At 39.4% G+C, this 24680-nt stretch overlaps 1 protein-coding gene across 1 annotated transcript in view; it reads left to right on the forward strand.

Moving 5' to 3' along the window:
* Positions 1-20669, forward strand: part of ATP10B (ATPase phospholipid transporting 10B (putative)) — a 48260-nt gene extending 27591 nt beyond the window's left edge. The window contains 16 exon segments of the mRNA XM_038150144.1: positions 44-171; positions 1301-1553; positions 2464-2699; positions 5235-5414; positions 5965-6550; positions 7059-7165; positions 7846-7972; positions 9467-9651; positions 11759-12071; positions 13221-13297; positions 13891-14016; positions 15107-15307; positions 15893-15973; positions 16080-16184; positions 16615-16802; positions 19341-20669. Of these exon segments, the coding sequence (XP_038006072.1) occupies positions 44-171; positions 1301-1553; positions 2464-2699; positions 5235-5414; positions 5965-6550; positions 7059-7165; positions 7846-7972; positions 9467-9651; positions 11759-12071; positions 13221-13297; positions 13891-14016; positions 15107-15307; positions 15893-15973; positions 16080-16184; positions 16615-16802; positions 19341-19839 (3392 nt within the window). The 3' untranslated portion in view covers positions 19840-20669.
* The last annotated feature ends 4011 nt before the right edge of the window (positions 20670-24680 follow it).

Raw genomic sequence — 24680 nt, forward strand, 5'->3', positions numbered from 1 at the left:
TCCACTGCTCAGCCGATTTCACTCTTGTATCTCATTCCCACAGGGCATGGCATCTGGACAGGAAACTTTTGGGAGCATCCACCCTACGATGTCCCAGACCAGAATGGCAATTTTGTGGCTCCAGTTCTTGCTGGTTTCTACATGTTCCTGACAATGATAATCCTGTTGCAGGTAAAAGACAAAAACCTCCCTGTTTCCTCCAAGGAAGAAGCTACTCAAAATTGAGTATAATCACTACAGAACAATTAATATCAATTAATAGCTGTGCAGTGCCTTCTTAATCCTATTTGAAAATATTGCTAGGAGTGTTTCAAATCAGCCAAGTGTGAAATAATGTTTCTTTTTTTCTTTTTTTTTTTCATTCTAACTGCATTTTTTTTCTTGCTATCAAAAAAACACAAGGATATAGATAGGAAACACATGTATAATATCTGTAACTCAGAATATCTAGCAGATGCAATAAAGAAGATATTTACATCCAAATGCCAGCTTTTTTTTTTTCTTTTTTTTTTCTGCCTATATTCAGAATTCCAAAATAAGAAGACCACTTAGCAGCTCAGAAAAACAGTGAAACAAAAATTGCCAAATTGCCAGTGGGGAATAATAACTAGGTATGGTTCATCTGGTCTAGGAAAGAAGCTAAATTAGAAGTAGGATACTTGTATATCTGAGTGTGATTAAGCCTAATTGGGAAAGAATATCTTATTGGGTGAGGGAAAAAATTACATTTACTTTTCAGATTTTTTTATGTCAGTGCTGAGATTTAAGTGGACAGAATTACTTTAATATGAACAAAATCTGAAAATAACTTTCAGAACTGCTCAGAGATTCCTTGGGGGATTATTCTTCATTACTGAAACAGAATATTTGTGCATCTTCAGAATTCATTATTCTTTCAGGGCAAGGAAGCTTGTGGATGGGAAGTGTTGTGTGCAAAGTAATGATTTGTGAAACTTTCCTGCACTAAGAGTCTGTGCTAGTCCATCCTTTCAGAGTTTCAGAGGGGTAAGAGCGAGAATGATCCTATGTCCAGAAAATGTGCTTTGTAAGGGCATCCTCCAAAAGACCCACCTTTTAATTTAGTACTCTAGGAATTCAGTCCTAAGTTTGCCACTTGTCCCTCTTTCTCCATTACTGTTGTGTGCAAGATTTTTTGCACCCCTGAATTCATCAGTCTTACATATATCTCTAGGAAGAGCTGTTTCTTTGGAAATCATTAGTATAACTGTGCCAGGACGTTGCTGATAGAAAGCAGTGAAATTTATCTCACCTCTCACTGAGAATTTAAACTCTCTTTCAGATTTTAATCCCCGTGTCTCTTTATGTGTCGATTGAGTTGGTCAAACTGGGCCAAGTCTTCTTAATTCACAATGACATTGACCTGTATGATGAAGAAGCAGATTTGCCCATCCAGTGCCGTGCCCTCACTATTACTGAAGACCTTGGACAGATCCAGTACATCTTCTCAGACAAAACTGGGACACTAACAGAAAACAAAATGGTATTTCGACGCTGTACTGTTGATGGAATTGAATTTTCCCATCAGGAAAATGGTGAGAGACAGTGTTTTATACTTGCTTTTTATGTCTGAGAAATTAAATGTCATTAATTTAAATATTAATACCAAAACATACTGAGCCCTCTGACTGAATGTAGAGTTTTTGTGAAATAGTCAGTTTTTGTGAGGGACTGCTGTTACAGAGATTCACAAAAGTGAAGGTGTTTTAAATGATTCAGAAGGCAGATGGGAAATGTTTTCCAGATCCCTCTGCAGGCACCTCCAGGATTTGCCCTGCATTCAAAGAGAACACTTTCATTTCTAAATGAACACCGGATGACCTTTTTTATAAGCTCACAAACTGATACTAGTTAATATTTAAACTCAATGGGTCCAAAAGTAATTGTTTCTGTGACTACGTAAACATACGCTTTTGTGTGATATGAAAAATACAGGCACTCATTTCCTGGAGTGGATCCTGGCTGCAGTCCGGGTCTGAAGGATCCTGGCACTCGGTGCTCTGAATTCACGGTGTTGACTCAGGCTCCTTCTTCGTCATTACTTTCGTGCTCTGTGTAGTGGAAGGGATCCTGTTAAGCTGGCAAGCAAAAAGATGTTTGTGTTCTGCGACTGAAAACATTAGCAGATTTGTGAATTACCATATTTCACTCTCCTGTTCCAACTGCAAAAAGCAGCTGAAGAGATGAAACATTAAGAGAAGCCCATAAAAGTGACTGATCACTTTAAAAACACATTTTTATTTTCTTGCAATAATAACAGTGGCAAGTGCCAGAAACGGCTGGACAGTGGGCAGTGAAATTTTTCTGGTGATGGCTTTTGAAATGTTTTGGCTTTGATTTAGTATGTTTCAGGGGTTTTAACTGATTGAGGAATTCCCCCCAAACAATGAAAAAAAAAAAAAAACAGAGAAGAATCAGAGGTCAGGTTTCATTTTTCTTTTACAGACAGGCGACTGAAAACACAGAAAGAGCTGGATTTAGACAATGAGGATTTTGCAAAGCTTCAGCACTTCACTCTTCCTCCCATGAATCTTGAGAGACCAGCCACCTCCAAGCACAGCACCGTGAGGCCTCTGAGGAGGTGCCAGAGCGACCGGGTGCGCTCCCAGGGACACACCAGGAGCAGGTCCCTCGGCCGGCGCGACAGCAGCCAGTCCCAGGTGGCCTTCAGCAGCCCCATCGTGAGTACCAGCACCTGAGCCAACACCTTCTAACTTACCCCTTCTGCTGCTTTTGTGATGGAAAGCTGTGGGAATCAGAAAGATGGAAATCTTCACAGACTCAGGAGGGCTTGATGCACAGCCTAAGAGGAAGTCTAGATTGATGTGAAAGCCAAGTACACAGACATTGAGCAGAGAAACCACAAACTTACATTTCTATAGAATATGCCTTGAGTAAGAAACTGTATTAGATAAGATGATGAAGGGTTTTGTAGTGTAGTGCAATAGAATAAGCTAAGAGTTCAGATGTTATAACAGAGACATTTATTTGTACATGTAATAGACCTTATTGGACAAAACTATCCACATTGCAGTAGAAAGAAGTATAGGTGACAGGTTAGAAAACAAAACACTCTATGGCAACTGTCCATTGGATTAGAAAGTTATATACTGTCTTGCAACAAAGAACTTGTGACAATCTTAGACTATGGCCGACTGCTTGCTGTCTTATAAATCTCATAGTCTTTGGGATGATGTTATCTAAGCAATAAATCATTCTTAGTCTGATCATGGTCCTGTCCCTTCAATTAACATGATAACAGCCACAGAAAGCCAACAGGTAGAGAGAAATCCAAGCCTTGCTGGAGCTGAGAAAGGGAAGGGGGAAACAAAGAATCTGAGTCGTCAATTGGAGCGTGCAGGCTGCAGTCAGGGGGGAGCAGGATCTGCTGCAATTTGGGTCTGAAGCTTCCCAAATTCACCCACAGCCTAATTAAAGTCAGACTGTTCTGCTCTTCTCGAAAGTTTTTTAAAAGACGTTTCAGACAAGGCTTTTGTGAACTTAAAAGGTCATACACTTTCAAAATTTGAATTCCAATTAAAATTAAAGGCCTGGAAAACCCATCCAAATCTTTTTTTAAAAAAAAATAGTCTAATAAATGCAGAATTCTCAGAACTCTATTTGCTGCAGTTGTTATAAGATCCTACTTACCTCATTCAATTCTGCTGTCATGTAGTAAGTACTACTCAGAACTCATACTGTTCTTGGAATATGGGAGTTCTGGAAGTTGTTATCCTAGTATTTTCCAGCCCAAACCTCATGAGTTGCTGAGAACATCTCTGTGGATTCTGAGAGCCCATGAGCCATGACTTGTGAGAGCTTCTTACAGGTCATGACTTTTGAAGGATGCTAAAGAAATTTCTTGCCAGTATATTTTCCAATTATATTTTTCACTGCCAGGCCTTTTCTTTTTCTTCTAGAAATAAACATTTTTTAAATTCACTGTAAAGCAATACCTGATGAACTAGTATCAAATGCCTCTTTTGCAGAAGAACATTAAGCTGCTGTTATGGAAATAACTAGCCTTAGCTGCTCAAAGGTGTCACTCTGTCTGGATAAATTTGACAATTTATCACAATGACAATTGAGAAGATGTAAAAATAGAGACATTTAGATATTGCACAGAGCCTGCCCTGTGTAACCTTTAAATGAGACATAGTACCATTCTACTACTATCCTTTGCCACCTGAGCCGATTCCCTATTAATAAAATGGGAATAATAAATTTTTGGTGTCTCAAAAGTTCCTGCCCTTTGGAACTTGCATCACCTCATCTGATGCATTTTTACTCTGCTACAAATCTGCAGCATCCTGAGTACTCCTGATATGCAGACTGTGTTTGTAGACCTGTGTGTATGTCAGCAGACAGAAGTTTGTAAGAAAAATCCATCTTTCAACAATGGAAAACGATAGAAAATTAACATTTACTCTCTCTACCTTTAGGAGTTCTTATGAATTAAGGGAGTGACAGTACATTTCCTTCTAGATTTAATAGTTCCAATAAGCAGTACCTTGCTATTAGAAACATTCAACAAAGATTTTCATTGTCCCATGATCATCAGGTTTTAATGCCATCAAGTAGAAGAAATGCTATCAAGTTAATGAGAAAACCTTAAAACTGAATGGCACCAGACATTTATATCAGCATTTTCACTAACAAAATCATTAACATTGAAAAGGTGGCAAATTTAAATTATTATAATCATTAGTGCTATTTTATTCAGTTTTCTTTTTTGCTTGGTTAGGGTTTTTAATATATGTTCAGGATGAAAATTCAGGTCAGCACTGTTTTCACTTAATGTGAAAAAGAATATGAGAAAAATTGTTCTGATAAATATTGATTTTTTTTGTTGTTGTTGTTTGTTTCGTTTTTAAAACCTGTCTCTGAGGCCACAATTAGCCTGTCCATTTTTTATTTTTCCAGAGGAAACTTTTGAGTTCAGAAAGTTGCTGCTGAAGTGAAATGCCCAGTAGTGCATTTTCTGATTTTCAGTAGATCTCAAAAGAAATAAAATTTCGAGATCATCTTCCTTTTGAAGATTCATTTCCTTCTAATTATCCAGTTATGCAGCTTTTTGAAAGACGTCTTTTTTTCATAGATGTTAAATACAAAAGGCATTTTCTAGGTCTAAATTCAAGAAGTCTGTGAAGCTGCCAGTTATTCCTTGAGGACAAGGGTAAATGAAAATAATCCTGACTGGGTAATTTCTCTTCCAGGAAAAGGACGTGACTCCCGACAGCAGGCTGCTGCGGCGAGTGCGAGAAGCTGCCCTCCAGACTGAGAGCTTTCCTCCTTTCATACAAATGAAGACTTCCACATCCTTTACTGACTTTTTTCTTGCTCTTGCCATTTGCAACACAGTTCTGGTCTCCACAGCTACTGAGCCAAGACAAAGGGTAATTTAACTTTAAATATATGAGGAAAACGGGTCATGCTTCCATTCAGCAACGTAGTGTCCAGTGAAAACTGAAGTGGTAAAAAATTGTTTGTTTGAGAGTTGTCTTCTGGTTCCTTTATATTTTTTGTAATATCTTCTACTTCCATGCCTGTGTATCCCTTCCTAGCTTGTATTCTTATGTTTGATGAATAGCTAAGGCTACCTCAGGATCTGCACTTTTTCTCTTAGATTTTGTATTATATATGCTGTAAGAAGTTTGTTGAACACACTGGGTTTTCTCTGATCTGCCAGGCAACTGACAGAGCTACAAGGGCTTCATTACATCTTTGCTTCAGAAGCAGAGATACAAATCACCATCAAATGTGGATGCCATCTCACATATTACTTCTCTATTAAATCCTTCCACCACAGTTAGATGGCAGGAGAGGGGAAAAGGGGAAAGTTGCAGTAATTGTAATTTAGGTGCAGAAAAGTAGAGGGAGGTTTTGAGAAGGCTCTTGAAGTTCACATTTATTTATTTTTAACCTTTGTTTTTCTCCTATTTCTAGGTCACAATCCCACCACCAATAAAACCTTCAGGAATCACCCTGGAGAAGATTCATCAGATATTTCAAAGGCTAAAATTAGCAAGCCTTAGTCAATCTTTTTCATCATCTCAGTCTAGCTCACAACTTAGTGCCAGCTTCAGTGCAAAGAACACCGAGGAGCCTCTCGCTGTGCTGGAGAGCTGTGACAATGACAATGACGGCTGTTCCAGCAGTGGAGGCCAGGAGCTCCAGGACAAGGGCAGCACAGAGATTGGTACTGCTTCCTTGGATGAAGTTTTTAGGTCTGCAACCAACACTTCTCTGCCAACAGACTTTTGTTACGAGGCTGAGAGCCCGGACGAGGCAGCTCTGGTCTATGCTGCCCAGGCCTACGGCTTCATCCTCGTGTCCCGGACGCCCGAACAGGTCACGGTGCAGCTGCCACAGGGCACGCTCCTGACCTTTGACATCCTCTACACCCTGGGGTTTGACTCAGTCAGGAAAAGGATGTCTGTGGTGGTAAGACACCCTCTAACCAAGGAGATTGTTGTCTACACAAAAGGTGCTGACTCTGTAATAATGGACCTGCTGGACAACTCCACCAAAGGTAATTAGCCAGGGAGCTTTTTCTGTTGTGTCTCCTAACAATAACTGAGCTGTGGTCTTTTCTGCATGAAATATTACATCTAGATATTAGGAATATAAAGAAAGAACAAACTTTGTCTAGTACTGTCCTTGCAGATCAAAACTGAGATATTTATTCCACTTCAGAAGTGCTTAGAATAAGGAATGGGATAATTAAAATTCACTGATAATAGTAACCCATTGTGTACTCTGCAATAATACTGTCATAAGGGCCTGGCTGTTGTTTTTCAGGTTGCCAGCAAGAGTGCTGTAATATTAATAAAAAGAAACACAAGTAATGTTATCTTAAAGGAAACAGGAGTTTTTAGCAAGATTTCAGCTTCTTCACAGCCAATACTTTTGAGCTTTTCAAGAACTTGGTATTTTAATGGATTCCATTTTCTCCAGTGCCTACTCCTTTTTAATCTTAGGCCATTAGATTGAAAATTATCTGTACTTAAAATATGGAATCTTTTCCTTGTGTTTCCCAGGTGACATTAGCTCAGACAAGAGACTGAAAAGAATAAAAGAAAGAACACAGAAGCATCTGGACTACTATGCCCATGATGGACTGAGAACCCTGTGCATAGCTAAGAAGGTGGGGGAGCACCAGGGTCCGTACGTGTCAATAGAACTGCTAGAAAAATACAGTAGTTATACTTCTGCTTCAGACAACCAGGCAGATATAGCCCATCTCTTTGTCCCTCTATTTCCCTTGTCTGGAGTATTTTTTCCCCTCTTTTTCTTCATTGTGACCAAATGAGGGGTTTTTAGTCAGTGTCAAAACATTTATTTCTGTTTCTCCTATAGTAACTCCAGCTGACCTACTCTACAATGGTTCCAAGCAAGAAACAGAGTCAGCAGAGCACCCAACCTTTTTCTCTTTTGCTTGGCATTCAGCTTACAAAAATCTTGCTCTCAGCCTGAATTAGTGTATTTTAGTGTCATACTTTTATACAGAAGTTGTCACTGTGCAACAAATAGATCATATTCAAGGTCTGGAGAAATGTAGATCAGCCCTCAGAAGCTATGTGCTCTCAGCTAAGCAAGAGATATGTGAGCAAGAGTTTCTCTACATCATGTTTTTGAGTCTCAGCTGTAGGTCATTTGTACAAACTACTTTTTCTTGCAGTTTTCTCTTGGAAAAGTCTGTGTTATTTTAAAGACGACACAGAACTTTACCAGTTTGGATACAAGTTAAGTCTCTGTGATCCAGAATGTTGGCATTCCTCTCTTATTTAAATTTCAAATAAACACTGTTTAAATTGTGTAATGCAGGTCTTGAATGAAGATGACTTTCAAAAATGGGCCAATTTTCGTCGGGAGGCAGAAGCTGCGATTGACAACAGAGAGGAGCTGTTAATAGAGACAGCACAGCATCTGGAGACCAAACTCACCCTGCTGGGTAGCTAAAAATAAGAATTGCCATTGCATGAAGCATCACTTGCTCTCCTGTGATAGTCTTGGCAGTATGGCAGTCAACAGCTTATACTAATTTATGTCTAAAATACTTCCTCTGTGGTTTGGAAATCTTCAGGCTAGGGAGATAAAATCCAATGACAGTGTCTATACAAGTTCTTGTGCATTTTGGGCAGCAGTAACTTTGAAAAAGTTACTTGCAGCTCTTGAGTGCCCTGAGCAAAGAACGTGCACATCAGCTGTTACTGTGGCTCAGCTGACACAGTAGAGAATGTAGTTCCCACAATTCAATTGTGCATCCAAATCCTTAGATAAACCTATAAAATACTATAAATTAATTTCAGTTTTGAGCACAAATTCTGAGGGAATTTTGGTAATTGAACTGTATTATAAAATCCAGTAACTTGAACATGTTTTGCTACTGAGTTCCTGCTGTTGTTGCATTGTTGTGCTTGCTTTGTGCACTTTGTAAAAAGATGTTTAGCATTTAAACCTGCATTGATTGACATTTCTGCATCATTCATCACCGTCATATCTAACAACATCATTCTGTTAAATTATGGAGCACTTTAGTGCTTTCTGTTCTATTTTGTTTGCAAACATTTTGTTCTTTACAACTTTGATTTTTGGAGTTGTCTCAGTCTCATTTTTCTCTGACTGCAATTTGTGCCCATACTTTGTTGGATGTCTGCGATTGCAAGCAATAGCTTCCATTATGGCTTCTCATAATCTCTGCAGTGATTTAAAAAATTAGAGTAATAATGGTAAATGCCATAAGCAGACCACATAAGAGGTAATGTAGATCTTGTCAGAGTCTGTTACCTTTTCCAATTACTAAGGCTCTATTTGCTTCCACACTTTAATTTGCAAAAAGTGTTCGCTTAGCCTAAATCAATATCTATCTTTAATGTACCACAGTTACAGCATCTTCAAGCTGACCTCTAGTGGAAGGGATAAGGAGTATTGTAACATTCAGATGGTCATTTCCCAACATCATCAGGATGAATGTTGGCATCTGCTTCTAAGTTTGTGCATGCTCAAAAAGAAAACGTACTGTACTGCTTCTTCTGCCTTTGATGGCTGAAGCGTCTGACTTGACAACAAGGACAGCATCCATTTAAATAGTCAAAGTTCATCTTTTCTGGTTGCTTTGATAGGACTTAATGCAGTAATTTTAAAATTCATATGCTGTGATTCCTCTGCCAGCACAGTGTCATTTTGGATTATTAGGAAGAAATGAAATGCATTGTTCTTGCAATGAAAAAAATGAAGAGACAGAACTTGACTGTTGACACGTTCAGACCTTAATCCAAATGCAGATCATGTGCCTGCATGTTTATTTGTTGGACAAAACCTTGGCTCAACTCTCAATAAGTTCAGGAGCGTGATTGGAAAGCAAAGAGCTTTTTTTAAACAAGAAAATAGCAACCTGATTTTCAAGAAAAAGAAAATTATTTCTCTTATTTTCCTATTTGCCCAGGAGCAACAGGGATAGAAGACCGCCTGCAAGATGGAGTACCTGACACTATTGTGTCTCTCCGAGAAGCTGGGATAAAAATTTGGGTGTTGACAGGAGACAAACAGGAGACAGCAGTTAACATTGCATACTCCTGTAAGCTTCTGAACCAAAGGGACACTGTCTTCACTATTAACACTGAAAATAAGGTGAGTAAAGGAAAACAAAATACACAAAATTTGCTATCTTACCCTTTCTTTGTGTCTTGCAGTTTGGCATTCCATTGCTTTGGACCTCACTTAACAAAGAACAGTCAAAAAACCCCAAATAACATTAGGAGCAAGAGGCACAGTGAGCTCAGCTCTTCCAAGGGCTGGCACAAGGCTGTGGAGGGCAGGCAGGGCTTCCTTGTGTGACCAGACAAGTCACCCATCTGGGTTGTCTCAGCTTTTCTCCCCAGAGAACCAGGGTTACCAATACAAGCTTGTTTTTCTCAATAAAGCTATTGTGAGGATCAAGTAAATACTGCTAAAATACTGTTTTCCTTATGGTGGCAGTTGCACAGAGCAGTGAGATGGCCTGGTTTCTAACTGCTTTTGTCTGCAGCTAGCAGCTCTCGAAACAAAAAAAAAACTCTGTGCAAATATCTATTTCTTTCAATGTCATGGAAATAGAGAAGCACACAAAGATGATGTGGAATCTGGCACAGAAAACATTCCAAGGCGTAATTCCATTTGAAACACATATCTGCTTTAACGGGAAGCAGCATGGATACATCCAGGATGGAAATTAGACGGTGGCTTGTGCCAGAGCAGAGGTGCTACAGGCAGGACTACCCTGGCTCCCAGAAATGCCAGCATGGGCACTGACCCACAGCAGCCTCTGTGCTTCCAGGCCCAGAAGCAGTCTGCATACACACGGGGACTTGTGGGAATCCCCATGGTTCAGGGGACACTGGAGTTTCTCCACAAGAAGATTTTGTTCCCTCACCTTCAAAATTAAACCAAAGACAAACTTCTGAAAGAGGCTCCCAATAACAGCAGTAAGGGACCCAAGTAATATATACAAAGCATTTAACCTGTTAATTTTGCTAAACTTATGTGAAGGTGTCAGTAGGAAGGGCCTCTCCTTACCCCTGAGCCCAGCAGATTATTCAAACACTGAAAATGAGATACCTTCCAAGAAGATGCAACATAATTAGGTAGCTTAGTGGATCGGTTTCAAAAGGCAAGTCAAGGCAAACCAGGAATTTCCACTACTGTTTTTGGTTTGTTCACAGAAAGATGACGTTTCTTCAATATTTTTAAGGGTTTTAAGTGTTCGTGCTAGGTGCAGGTTTTTATTAGATGTCAGAGGTACATTTGATTCCAGAACCTCCCACTTAAGTGTAATTTAAATCTTGCAAACATCCTACACATGTACCTTATGCTACATAAAGTGAAAATAACATTATAGAACTGAATCATCACTCAATAAAGCTGACAGAAAAGGCAGAAAGAGAAGTGATTAGCTCTTCAGATATTCAGGGCCATGCCACAGAAGGAGGACTTTGAGTACTAAGAGGGAGCAAAATAACTTTGATATCATTTTGGATTTTCTCTGATAGTGATGTGCCAATTTGGGAGATCTGAATGAGAGAGGTGAGAGCTTTCCCCTTAAATCTGTTTCTATCTAGTACTAAGTCAATTCCAGTTGTTGGCATCTAAAAGGGGACTTGATCCAACATGAAGCAGATTTGCTAAGACAGAAGGGCATTGTGTTTGAGGCACAGTGCTTGAAAATATGAAGTTTTATTTCTGTTTCTAATTGTGACACACGCCTGATATGTGACTTAGAAAAGGCCTAACTCTAAAAGTTACAGGGTAATTTTAAAAATGTGGACCTCTTTTTTTTCTCTTATTACAGTTTATTTTTTGTAGAAGCCAATGCTGCAATATTTCACATCATTCATATCACAACTAGACTTTTCAATCTCCTTAAAAGAAAATATTTTCTTTTTAATTTCTGAACTTTCAGCATAAATGCACACATGCCTTCCTGATGTAAAGATTATTAGATTTTCTTTTAGAAGAATTCCTTACCTCAGTTAACTGTCTGATAAAATGTGCAGTGTTTTCATTGAGGGATTGGATGGTATCATATTGAAATAATCTCCAATCAGATGAATCAGTGCATTTCTCAGTAAATTTCCCCTCATGTTTATCTGATAGGCTTAAACCCACTGGCATGATTATACAAACATGCATTTGGCACGGTGCTGTGCTGTAAAGGGAGGTGGAGATAACTATTTCTAGAACCACGTCTGTTTTCTCACAGGAAACTTGTGAATCTCTCTTGAATTTAACCTTGGAAGAGGTGAAGAAGAATTACGAGTACGACAAACCGCAGAGGAAATTTTTTGGCATCATCCCAACATCCTTCCCAGTCTCTGAAGCCCCCAGCCCCGAGTTTGGGCTGGTGATCGACGGGAGGACGCTGTCCATCATCTTCCAGGGAGGGCTGGAGCAGAAGTTCCTGGAGCTGGCGCGGCACTGCCGCTCCGTGCTCTGCTGCCGCTCCACCCCTCTGCAGAAGAGCATGGTGGTCAAGCTCGTCCGGAGGCAGCTGAAAGCCATGACCCTCTCCATAGGTACCTCCACTCTGCGTCTCACAGACACACCTGAAAGCAGGTTCTTTCTTGGACAGAAATGTGGGGAATACATTGTGCGGGGCAGATTTTTGTGTCTCAGGCAGACATCGTGAGGAAACAGCATTGATTAATCTTTCCTGATCAAAACCCATATAAAAGTCCTGCTTCAGCTTTCATGAAGCAAATCTGCCCCCCTTTAAACAGGATGAAGGCACTACAAATTCAGAATCTCCCAGCAGTCCTTTTCATGCACATCAGTACAAACACATGTACATATTACCTCCAAAACGTCCTTGTTTTGGGCCTGGAAATCACTCATCATTAGTCACTAGTTTGTCTTTTCATAAAGCCCTTTTCCTGTCAGATTTTCCCTGGTGAAAACAGAATTATCTCCAGAGTGGTATTAAGCACTGACTCGTTTGCCTTTTATCTCCAAATATTGTGAAATGCTTTGAGTTTTCTTCCCTGCTTTTGGTAAGTGATGCTACTAAAACCCTGGATGAATTGATTTAGATGACTCCAAACTAAACAAATACACCTCTGTGGACAAAACAGAAAAGGAAGTCTATCGTATGTTTGTAATATTACTTAGCCTTACAGTTCAAACCATAAGCTTTCAGCCTTCTGCTTCATTTACTTTACCAACTAACCTAATTTGCAATCTCCATATTGCAAGCAATAAGCATGGCTGTTCTTTCCCTGGAAATTTGGTTACATATTTAACATATTGCTGCAAGTTGAAATGAGCAAAATAATTCTTGAAACTGGTTGTTACATTGTCATCTGCAATCAAGTTTGTCACAGATTCAGAGAATTCAGTGAAATAGGGTGTTGCAAAACATGTTCCTGAGCATATGGATTTGGCCAAGCAGAAACACAAAATGATGCTGATGTAAATGGTGTTGGGGTTGCTGTGTCACCACCCAGCTGGTCCCAATGCTCGATTTTGCTCTGGTGGAGCCAGGGAAGGAGGGAGACCAAGACCAGAGCCTTGATGTTTTGCTTGATGCCACACATCAGTTCTCCTGATCAAGCTGTATAGTAGTACAGAATATTTGAAACAATCAGCATGGCTGAGATTAGTTCCTTCTTCTGTTGGAGGCACCCTTTCTTGCATTGTTATTGTTCCCTCCTGTCTTCCCACTCTAGGGGATGGTGCAAACGACGTAAGTATGATTCAAGCAGCTGATGTTGGAATTGGAATATCTGGCCAAGAAGGCATGCAGGTATCCTCTCAGTTTCTTTCTTCTTTTGTCAGGTAGTCCCTTAAGGCTTAACAAGTTTCATAGCAGCCCTACACTCTCAAGTGTCATCTTAAAAATGCAAGTTGGCATCATAAATTAATATGCAGTTTGTAATTATGGGTCCAGCCCCCAAAAAAAAAAAAAAAAAAAAAAAAAAAGAAAAAAGAAAAAAAGAGCATTTTGAGCCAAAAAATTATCATGTGAGATCATGTGAGGACAAACCTGTGTTTGCTCATGAGACTGGAAAATTAGCAGATGTCTGCCCAGTGTTAGGTGAGCATCTGGTTTCTGAATCTTCTCAGCTGCTGCATTTCCAGGTTTCCAGGTTTTGTGGATTCTCTTCCACAGTCTTCTGCCCTGTATCCTTTCCCTCACAACCCCCTTCCTTATTCTCCTTAAACAGAGAGTTCTGCTGAGATAGAAAGTTACAGCTATGTTCTTGAGGGTTCGTTTGTTGCTTTGTTTCTACTAAAATATTCAATAGTAGGAAATTATTTCAATGTCTATGTTCAAATTTCATTACATAGCGTGTGAAAAGGACGTATTGTAAATGACCTTCTCTCCTTTTCCCAAAGGCTGTGATGGCCAGTGACTTTGCAATATCCCGATTTAAGCATCTCAAAAAGCTCCTTCTTGTCCATGGACATTGGTGCTATGCTCGCCTGGCAAAGATGGTGATTTACTTTTTCTACAAAAATGTGGTAAGATGATTAAAATTATGAAGTTTTCATCCTAGCAAAGGTTAATTCCAGTTCTGAGGGTTTTCTCGGTTGTTTGGTTTTGGTTTTTGCAGGTTATACTCTTACTTTTTATGAAGCTACAATTCGTGTTTCTTCACTTAGCAAGTTTATAGTTTCCCTTGTTAGCAAGGTGCTGCATAGAGCATTGAGAAAAATACAGGCTCTAAATTTATTTTGAAATAGCATTATTCCAGAGGGAAAAAGGACTCAAGGTTTAGTAACTTTATATGGCAGCACAAGAAACTTTATTAATAATGCCCATGAGCCTCAAAATAAAATTTGCATAAGGAAGATCAGATTATTGGCACTTGAATGTAGATGAGTGTGCACTAAGAATTGCCTGCCTTGAAACCTCTGAATTTTTATAGGAACCACTTGCAAGTAATGATGCATTCATATCTGTCATTTTTATTAAAAATTTAATGTATATGCAAATGATCTAGGCATTGAAGTATGATATAAAGTGAAAAAAATTAAGTAATTCAATTTCTACAAGACTGGGAAAACAAGTCCATTTGACATGAAATACGCTCTGAGCATGAAAGGCTTTTTACCTAGAATTCAAGGTATCTGTTTTTTTGGTGAAGTTTTTAATAATTTTCAATAAGGATTACTTCTTATTACTGTTAAAATTTGTAATGGAAATGAACACTTTGCTTTTTTTGACTGGACATCCTTTTAGAGTTCAAAGGCTATTTATTTGCAATGTGAAATAGTTCTCCAGACTAGGATGCTGCTGTTCTTTCATCTCCCCCGTAGCATTAGGGAGCGGCACGCCTTTGATTCCACATGGACAACGAGATTCTAAAATCTGGTGCTCAGGGCTGTGAACAATTTACTTAATTATTCTCTGATGTGTTCTCAAAGGACCAGAATGGCTTTTAAAAAGCTGTATCACAGTGGATCACTGTGAAACAGACCCTTAAGGTATATTGCTTTCTGAAGTAGTGCCTTTAAGCAAAATCCTGTCCTCTGAGGAGGCTCTGTTAATAACCAGTGTCTCAATAAATGCCACAGGTGGAATTATGTGCTTGTATTTGCTTCTCCCCAGTGCTATGTCAACCTGCTCTTCTGGTACCAGTTCTTCTGCGGCTTCTCAGGCAGCAGCATGATAGATTACTGGCAGATGATTTTTTTCAACCTCTTCTTCACCTCGGTACCTCCTCTTCTCTTTGGAGCCCTTGACAAAGATGTTTCTGCAGAAACGCTCCTACGTCTGCCCGAGCTGTACAAGAACGGACAAAATTCAGAGGTATGTCATGACTGCTGAAATAACTGCTTGATAATACAAAGGACCACAGGGGTTTTTGTTTAGGAATGAGGGAAGGAAGAAAGGAGTTTAGACTTACTTGGAATGTTGAAATGACAGGGACCCAATCTTCTGTCTCTCCAGTAATGCATTCCCCTCCATGGGAGCTGTGACACCATAGGTCACTAGATAAATATGGCAAATAATCAAATTTAAATGGCACAAAATAAGTGTTGCATTACAAGAAATGATTTTTGACCAATTTTATAACTCCAGAAGGAGCTTGGATAAAGAATTTGAGGAATAAGATCCCTTGTGAAGGGATGTGACATTGGCAAAATTCAGCTTTTAATACTCTTGGTTGACTTGGTAACATTTCTACGGTCTATCTTTACTTAACACAGATAAAATGCCCATTTAGAGATAAGCCTTTGGTTTAATTAGCTGCTCAGGAGGTATTTATTCATGGAAAGAGACCAGTTAGCAATAATCAGTAGTCTGAATGGAAGACAAACAGCAATTATGTTTGCAGGACAGGCTAGAGACATATATCCCATCTTAATGACTGTTATCTGTAAACTCCTGCAGATATACAACTTGTCAGCATTTATTATTACAATGTTGGATGCCTTCTATCAAAGCCTCATTTGCTTCTTTGTTCCCTATTTGGTAAGTAACAGGCTTATTAATACTCTCACTCTCCTGTCCTCCTTAGAAATAGTAAATTCAGTTCTGAATAGTCAGGATTCACCACATCTCCCTGCCTGTTTTGTAGGTGTACAAAGACTCTGACATAGATGTGTTTTCCTTTGGAAACCCCATCAACACCATCTCCCTCCTGACCATTCTCTTGCACCAGGCTCTAGAAATGAAAACATGGGTACGTATTTGACCTGTTCACAGCACTGGCTTTTTTGTGAATGTTGCATCTTGTGTAGGCATAGAATTCTCTTTTAGAGTCATTTACCTGAATTCTGGGTCACAAAAGGTAAGTAACAGGTACACTAAGATTCCACAAAGGACCAGAATTTGTTATTAGCCCCATGTTAGTGCCTTCACATGCCCAGTGACAGAATCTGTTTCTATCGTGCCTTTGGACAGGACAGCACCAAATACTTGCGTACCTCAATATATGTGGAAGTGTTACTTGGAGAACTGTATTCACTACTTTTTTCTAAATTACTTTCTGGCTGTTTCTCCTACTGCAGATTTCAGTAAAATGCACTGTTACAAGCACTCTTTCTAGCTGTCTTTGTCCCCTCCTGTCTCACACCCAGTCAGGGTCTCACTGCCATCGCTTGTGCTTGCAGACCGTGCTGCAGCTGGTGACAATGATCTGCAGCGTGGCTTTCTACCTCATCTTCTCCATCATCTACAACGCTGCCTGCCTGCTCTGCAACCCCCCCACCAACCCCTACTGGATTATGGAGAGGCAGCTCAAAGACCCCATCTTCTATTTATTGTGCCTCATCACCCCTGTCATCGCGCTCTTACCAAGGTTTGAATGTTTTCCTCTGTTTTCCTTTTGTGGGTTTGCAGACACGTGAGAGAAGAAACAATTGTGATGTGTACAGATATGTGATGTGTCAGACACGTGCTGTACAGGGATAATTGATCATCTTGGAAGTCAGATGCCCGAGTTCAACCTTCCAGTTCATGAACGATTTGTTTATTCAGTTATATAACCCTAGATCAGTCACTATATATCTTCTACTTTTCCCTTTTCTTTTTGGGATGCATCAAAATTTACCAGTATAGATCTGCTATGTTCACTGTCATGATCACAATGTTGTTGAGCAGATCAAGATTATGAGCAAATCCTTGAAATTAGAGTCACTAAATATATTTTGGTTTTAAGTACATTATGATGCATTACTAAGCTGAATTTAAGAGCATTTCTATATGAAAAATATTCACTGCATCCTGAATTTTAGTTTAACTTTGTATTGCAAAAAATCAGATATGTTAAAGATAACTTTAATTGAGACTGGATAATATTTGGAGAGGGATAGCTATTGTGACATGTTGCTGAAAAAATGGTTTAAAAAACAACATGATTCTGTTCCCATATATATATTACCACTTTTGGTGTTCAGTACATTACTAATTCTTAAAGCAGGTATGTTTTGAGTTGCACAATTTGTTTCAAATATTTGTTTGTTATTTGCTTGGACATTGAAAGAAATGGGTTGGTTTGACTATCTTGCTAGTTTCCTTCTCATCCTAATTCCCATGAAGTAATGCAGCACACTGGTATTACAGAATTCAAGACAATATTTTTAGTATCTGATTTTGTAAGTGCTTTAAGGCATTAGAATCTGAGCCTTAACTTTGACTGAAAAGGAACTTTTCAAGAATAGATGGTGTTTTTCTTCAAACTATTATTATTTTCCCATTTGAGTTGAGATGCTCTTTTGATTTTATGTTATATAATATAAGTTCAGATCAGAATAAACAACACAATTCAGTAAGGTCTCATGTCTTCTAGGCAGGGCATCCTTTTCCAGTCTGTTTTGCTCCTGCATGACTTTTGTTTTCCTATCAGCCCTCATTCACAGTGACATTTTTGACCCTGAGCTTTCTGCTGAGAGCTGCATCAAACACGTGGTTAGAGAGCTTGTGTCTCCATCTTGGGAATTTAGCACACTTAAGATCCTTGCTGCCTCAGCAGGTTACTGAGGTTAAGGGTTATACATTCATATCTTCAAATCTGGACAACTGCTGCTCCTTAGTATTGGTACCCCAGATTATTTTCTGCACCCTCCTTCCAGATCACAGCAGTGGTGAAACCACCCTTTGCTAAAATGCACTAAATTTTAACTTCTATTCCACGGTCCATCACACTGTGCTGCCTGCTCCCCATCTCCTCATTTGGTATCTTGAGGTTCTGGGTTCCTTATGACAGGTTTTTTTAAAATAATTGCTCTCCTGGGTTCTTCCCCTCAGTACTGCCTTTTGTTTGAGCTGCAGCACTCGGGGAGCCTTGGCCTGTGCCCTGCCTGGCCTCACACCCTGCAGGGCTGTGGAAGGCAGGAGCAAGCGAGAGCAGTTTACAGGACAGGAGACACAGTTTCCCAACCCTTCTCTGTCATCCTGTCTGGTTTACCTGGAACTTGCACAAAAGATACAGGAAACAAGCTGAGGGGAGAGACACAGGACATTGTGACCCACAGCAGATCTACACAGAAAGTCTTGGGCTCTCCCAAGCTCTTAACTTCATGATCAGACCTGAGATCCTGTTGGGATTGACCAGCCTGAGCACAGGCACAGCAAATAAACTTTATCCACTCCGGCTCAAGCAAGCCCAAGAAATCCATTGCCTTAAAAGCCCTTTCTGTACTGTTGCTTGTTAGCCTTTTTAATCTTGTAAATCTTGTTTATAGAAACATTGAGCAGCTGGATGTGAGGGTGGAACCTTTTGAAATGCAATTTCACAGAGTACCCATGTTTGTTTTAAAATAATGTTGAAGCCACCTATGTAAAAGTCAAATCCTAATAAAAAGATGCCTTGAAAGAGACTTTGATTTTCACACAAAGCTGGCATGGCATGGAGAGAGGATGTATGCAGTCTCACAGCGCACAATACTTAGTTACATAAGTTCTCTGTCCTGCAAAGGGCAGGGAGGACATTTCTGTTGCTGCTTTCTGAAAAAACCCAAAAGCTGAGGTTTTTAACTTCTGGTTTTCTGTTATCTAACAAATTATGAAATCTTCTTAAGCCTGCAACTTCCATATTTTCAAATATTGCATCTCTTGAGGTTTTTTTCTATTTTTCTTCACTGTTCAGCAAACAAGTAGTTATGAATACTAAAAAAAATGATAATATATACATGTTATTGACTCTATACAGGTCAAGCTAAACATATAGTAACATGTTGTGTTAAGATCCAGGAGTTAACTTTCATCTGCCTGCTATAAGGTGTCTACCAGATGTCTGTAAAGCAATGAAAAATTAGTATCTGTATTTGGGACATGTGATGTAGATTATGGAATGAGCCCACTGATAAAAAAATCCATTCCCTTCCTCTTCCATCAGGTTCTTCATTTTTGCTCTACGAGGAACCCTTGGAGCATCTCTTGTTCTGAAAGCACAGCAGGTAGATAAACTTCCTAAGGAGCAACAGGATCGTGAAATCCAGAAACTAAGATCAAGAAAAGAAGCTGCTTCTAGTGCACCTGTGGCCTCATCTGCATCTAATGAGGACCTTGACCAAAGCATCAGCCACTTATGTGTGTCACCATTTCTACATCCAGCAGCAGCCCTGGCTCCCAAGGACACAGAAATTCAGGGAGTTTCTGCCTCTAATCCTCTCGGGAGAAGGACACATGAGGAAGGCTATTGCTTCTTTAACAGGTGGGCAGAGGAAGAATCTGCTGCTACTGATTCTTCAGCAGGGCCTTCCTCTGGCCACGATCCCCTTGTAGCCAGCAGGGAAACAGCTCCTGGGCAGGATGGTGGCAGACTGAGTAAAGATTATCTCAAAAACTTTAATTATGGAAGCCACCGGCGGTCAGTGAGTTCAGTGACACTCTGAAGAGATGTTCAGAAATGGAACCCACAGCCCATGTGGAGAAGGACTCAACAGGGAAAATAAAAATGTTTATGCTTAGCCATTATTCTCACCAAAAATGGAGAGAGAGGCAGCTGGAGTAGTGCAATAGCAACTCCAATATGCAACTTCAGCTGAATGCATCATTGCCTGGGTTAATCAGTCCATGACTTCTTGATCTTCCTGGTTTGGCCATGTCACAGGAACATTTCATGAGCATCACACAGTTGCTGAGAATTGTTCAATTACTTTCTTTCAACAGATATTTTTGTATCATATTAATAGGGAATATTTGTGAAGTTTCAATGTTATTATGCTATTGAGTTAATAGAAAGAGAATCCATTATTTATTAAACCAAGTCTTAAAACAACACATCCCACTCTAGATTTTTACTATCAAAGTCTTAAAAAGAGCTTAGTAACTTAAAAATTATAATCCTGCATGAAAAATTACTACCTGCAGATACTAAAGGTACTTGCAGAATAATAGCAATGGAGAGGCATTAGAGAATGTTCCGGGTTCTAATATATGTAATTTACGCATACAACAATATCAGCTCTACAGCATGTGTTCCCTGAAGAGTAAGACTTTTATGCAGATAGCAGTTTGACCTGATATTGTTAAGAAAAGGAAAATGAGCTTATAAAGATGAAAAATACAAATACTGAACTATGTGAACTGCCAAGAAAACTCTGTGGTAAGAGAAGTCTACTTCCTCATCCCTACAAATGTAGACAGATATAACAAGTCACATTCAAGGATTTATGTCCTAGAATTCTTAAGTTGTCCCTGATTTTTCTTCTAGAAATTCAGTTTCTTATTTCAGTTCTCTATATTGTTATGTGGTGCTGCTGCACTCAATCAAGTATGAATCCTGCTCCTCTGCACAGTTGGTCACATTCATTAGCTGATGGATCTCAAGAATGGAGATTTTGACAAGCCATATATAAAGGTCCCTAATCACACTGTAGTAAGTACAAGGTGTAAAATGACCAAAATATGCATAATGTGTTATCCCTTTTTTGTATCTCAGGGCAAAAAAAAGATGCAGAAGAAAACCATAAGATGTCACCATTGTAACTACTTATTGCAATGCAATGAAAGGTGACTGATATTTCTCATAGAAATGTTGACCAGTAAGACCATTTCCCAAGGTTTTCTTCACAATGTGGGATGAAATCTTACCCAGTTTAAAATTCAAACCATATGTACTTTTGTGAATCTACTACTGTTTCTGATGTAATATGTTTTTAACCTTTTTATACACGCTGTGTTTAGCTATTTGCTACCTATGACAACATGTGCTCTTTCTAATAACCTATTTAACAAATGCTAATTTAACTTCTGCATGTTATAATAGTTACTGTAGCTAGAGTCTTCAAGTTCTTACTTTAAAACAACTCAGGCCAAATTGAGTAGCATATCTGCCACTGGGATTTCTGATAGCCAGAGCAAGATTATCAGTAAGAACTCCTTTTGTTAGAGTATTGTCAGCAATTAAACAATTCAGTAAGAGATTTTTTTTTGCTTGATGCGAAAAATGAAGGAAAATAGTTATAGATGAGATTAATGTTATTGGAGGGCGAGATTGCTCAAATGTTTGCTCACTAGCTGGGAAGGGACCTGGGGCAGCAAGACTAAAGATCAATCCTTTACCATTCACAGCTTTTTTTTTCATTAAATGGTCCATTTCCCTTGAGCTTAAAGAGGATGTCAATTGCTTACATATTGTATTGCAAAATGTGAAGTATTTTATAGAAATAAGTGTGATAAGGCCATGCTTTGCTGTGCTGTTGAGAAGACAAAAACAGAGGTGGAGTGCTTTTCCTACTGTCACCCCTGAGCAGCAAACTCCTGCTTCCAGAGGCTGCTCTTCTGCATAGTAGAAACCCTTATCAGAAGAGCTAGATGACAAATGTATCTGAATGAGCACAGGATAGACAGGATATGTTTAACCAAATCTGGAAGACTTCCTGAATTGAAAGCCAAGAATTAATCTCATGTTTTCTCCTCTGCAAAACAGTTCTACCATGGATTTTGCCCTGCTTTAGGGTTAGAAATAGCATAGAGGGGAGGGAAAACAGGATTGATTAAGAACTGCAACAAAATAAGCCCTAAAAGCTATTTAGTGATGCATTTCCTGCTGTGTCTGGGAATAAAAGAAGTGGAAGAGTCATCCTCTAAGTAGTTTCTAGGCTGTAACCAAAAATAGTTATGTTGGTTAAAAGAAAGAAATAATCCAATTTTGCATGCCTTAAATAATTCTGTAGCTAAACATACAAACTGATAATTCTGTTGTGTGGTAGATTGCCACAAATGGTCCAATGGATGAATTTACCTGGAGAGTTTGCAACACAGAGGAAAACCACCCCTTCATTTTCCTTGATCCTTGAGGAGAGAGAAAGCTGAAATAAACAGAAGAGAAAGGCAGCACCATGCAAGGCTTGACCTCTGCATTGCAGCTGGCTCCAGACTTTCTGTATCTCCCCTCCTGGGTGACAGTGCTGCCAGCCATCCTCCCAAGCAGATGCTGCCTCAGTTTGGACCCATATTAACTGCTAAACAGTGTGATCTCCCTTCTGCTCCTGGCTATGCACTTACCATGAACTATCTCATGTTAAAAAAAAATGTTGAACAGGCACTTACTTCCCTTTGATCATGAGGTAAATTAGCTGAGACTATCCATCCTTTGGGGATGGAAGATCAAGAGAAAACTTTCTTTTCCAGTGAAAACAAGCCTACAGCAAGACAGATAGTCTCCTAAGGAATTTCTTTGGAAGAAGGGAAGTGTATTTACTAAATGGGTTATTTAGACCTAACTGGATTTCCAAGGTAGCTTTATTTATTTTTTTCAAGACATATTTAATAATACTGTCAAGGTCCATGTTCCATTAATTCTAATGTGAATGCTTCATAACAGAAAAGGTGTCTCATTTTTAATGTATCCTCGGGTGATATTCAATATTTCATATGCTTGGACAATAAAACAAATTAATGGAAGGAATGTGTGAAATTACTGCATTCTTTTTATTCTTGCCCATGATGTTATTTTAATGATAGTGCATATGGAGCAGTGCTTTGAGCTACACATAGCTTTACCTACGTGGAAAAGAGGAGGTGACATCTCACACAGAGGTGAGCAGGAACTGACCTGCCGGGTCTGTTGGCTCACAGATGCAGTCCCCTGCTGCTTGCAATGGTCAGTGAAGAGCCATGCCTCATGTTCCCAAATTCTGGGCTCTTTTAACAGGAGATGCAGGAAGTGCAAACACATACACCCCTTGTTCATGTCTGTCTCAATACAGGCAGCTGGAGATGTCTCTGGCAGTCACTGCTGATTATCTGCTGCAAGTCAGCAATAACTGTGCACTGTAAAACCCAGAACTATTCAGGTGGGAGAGAAGAAGGATTCCAGCTTGTTCTCTTTCCTTACACATCTCACTTTTAATACTCTGTGGAGATGGGTTCTCTGCTGAAGCACAGCGAGCGCTACTTTTCCCAAAGATGAATTGTATTTACTTTCCCACTTTGTTGGCTGGTGCTGAAATGTTTAATTCATTTGTTTGGCTGTAGTTTGAGATATGAGTACAGAGCTATTAACTTTAGGGGTAAGGTGACTGCAGGCAGGATGTGGCATGATTAGATACTTGTAAGCAGCACTGATGAGTAAAAATATAAACGTGGAGACAAGAGGCTCTTGAAGATAATGATCACAGAGGGTGGGATTCAAAAAGAAGACCCAATAATACTGAAGAGCTATAAAGTACTTTTGACATTGCCAGGGACTGGAACTTGCTGCAATTATCAGTACAGGAGACAACTGCAAACAGAACTTGCTGTCTGGCTCTTTAATAAAACACCAGCTCATGCTCATTTACATGAAAAAGGTGGAGACTGAATAGAGCCTGAATCATTATTTTTCAAAAAAGATCTGAGGACCTGTGGTCTGAAGGCATAGAAAGCAACAGTTATTCCCCCACATTCCCAGTGCAGCTACTGAAGTATGCTTCCACATCCAGCCATGCTTTCCCTGTTAGTGCCCAGAGAGCTGGTGTGCTTATTGTGTTCTTCAGCAGGAGAGCACAGCTCTATAAATTATCAACATAAATGACAAAAGGGTCAAGTTTTGGCTCACAGAGACTAAATTTTGACCTTCACAGAAACCATGTCATGCTGCTGCTTTCTTGTACCCATTACTGTACAACACCATAAAGCTGAGACAAAAATTTAATGGAACTGGGAGGGGAAGCAGTAAAAATATTTGCAATAAATAGACAATACAATGGAAGAAGAGCTGAAACAGAGATGGTTCCTGCCTTTTGTATTCCTCTTTATTTTACTAACATTTTTCTATTTAACATCTAATAAATCATTTAGGGAATTTCCAGACATTTATTGGTTTTATTCAAAAAAATACAAACAGAAATCAATAGAGTGCAGGCAGGTCAGCTGAGTGCATTTGAAATCAGCTGGCTTCCACTGGAGTTTTAATAGTGCCTATCTCATTTTGTTAATACTTTAATTCTAAGGGCTTTTGCCAGGAAGGACAAATATGTCAAAGCTCAGTCCGAATGGATCCTCTTTCACAATGTTTAGGCAGCTTGTGGCCAGTGATTTCATGGTCTAAGCCAAGATCTGAAGAGCAGAGGAGCCTTTCATTCTGTTCCTGTGTACATGGGATGGAATGGGAGTGAACTATCAGTATCAAGACCAGGAGTAATGATAAAGGAAGAACATGAGCAAGTCCAAGACCTTCTGGAGCTTTCAAACAAATTCTTGAACTGCTTTCCATCAGTGTGTTGACTGATCCAATGACTGTTCAGAT

Source organism: Motacilla alba, chromosome 13 (assembly GCF_015832195.1).
Source record: "Motacilla alba alba isolate MOTALB_02 chromosome 13, Motacilla_alba_V1.0_pri, whole genome shotgun sequence".
Classification (NCBI taxonomy): Eukaryota; Metazoa; Chordata; class Aves; order Passeriformes; family Motacillidae; genus Motacilla; species Motacilla alba.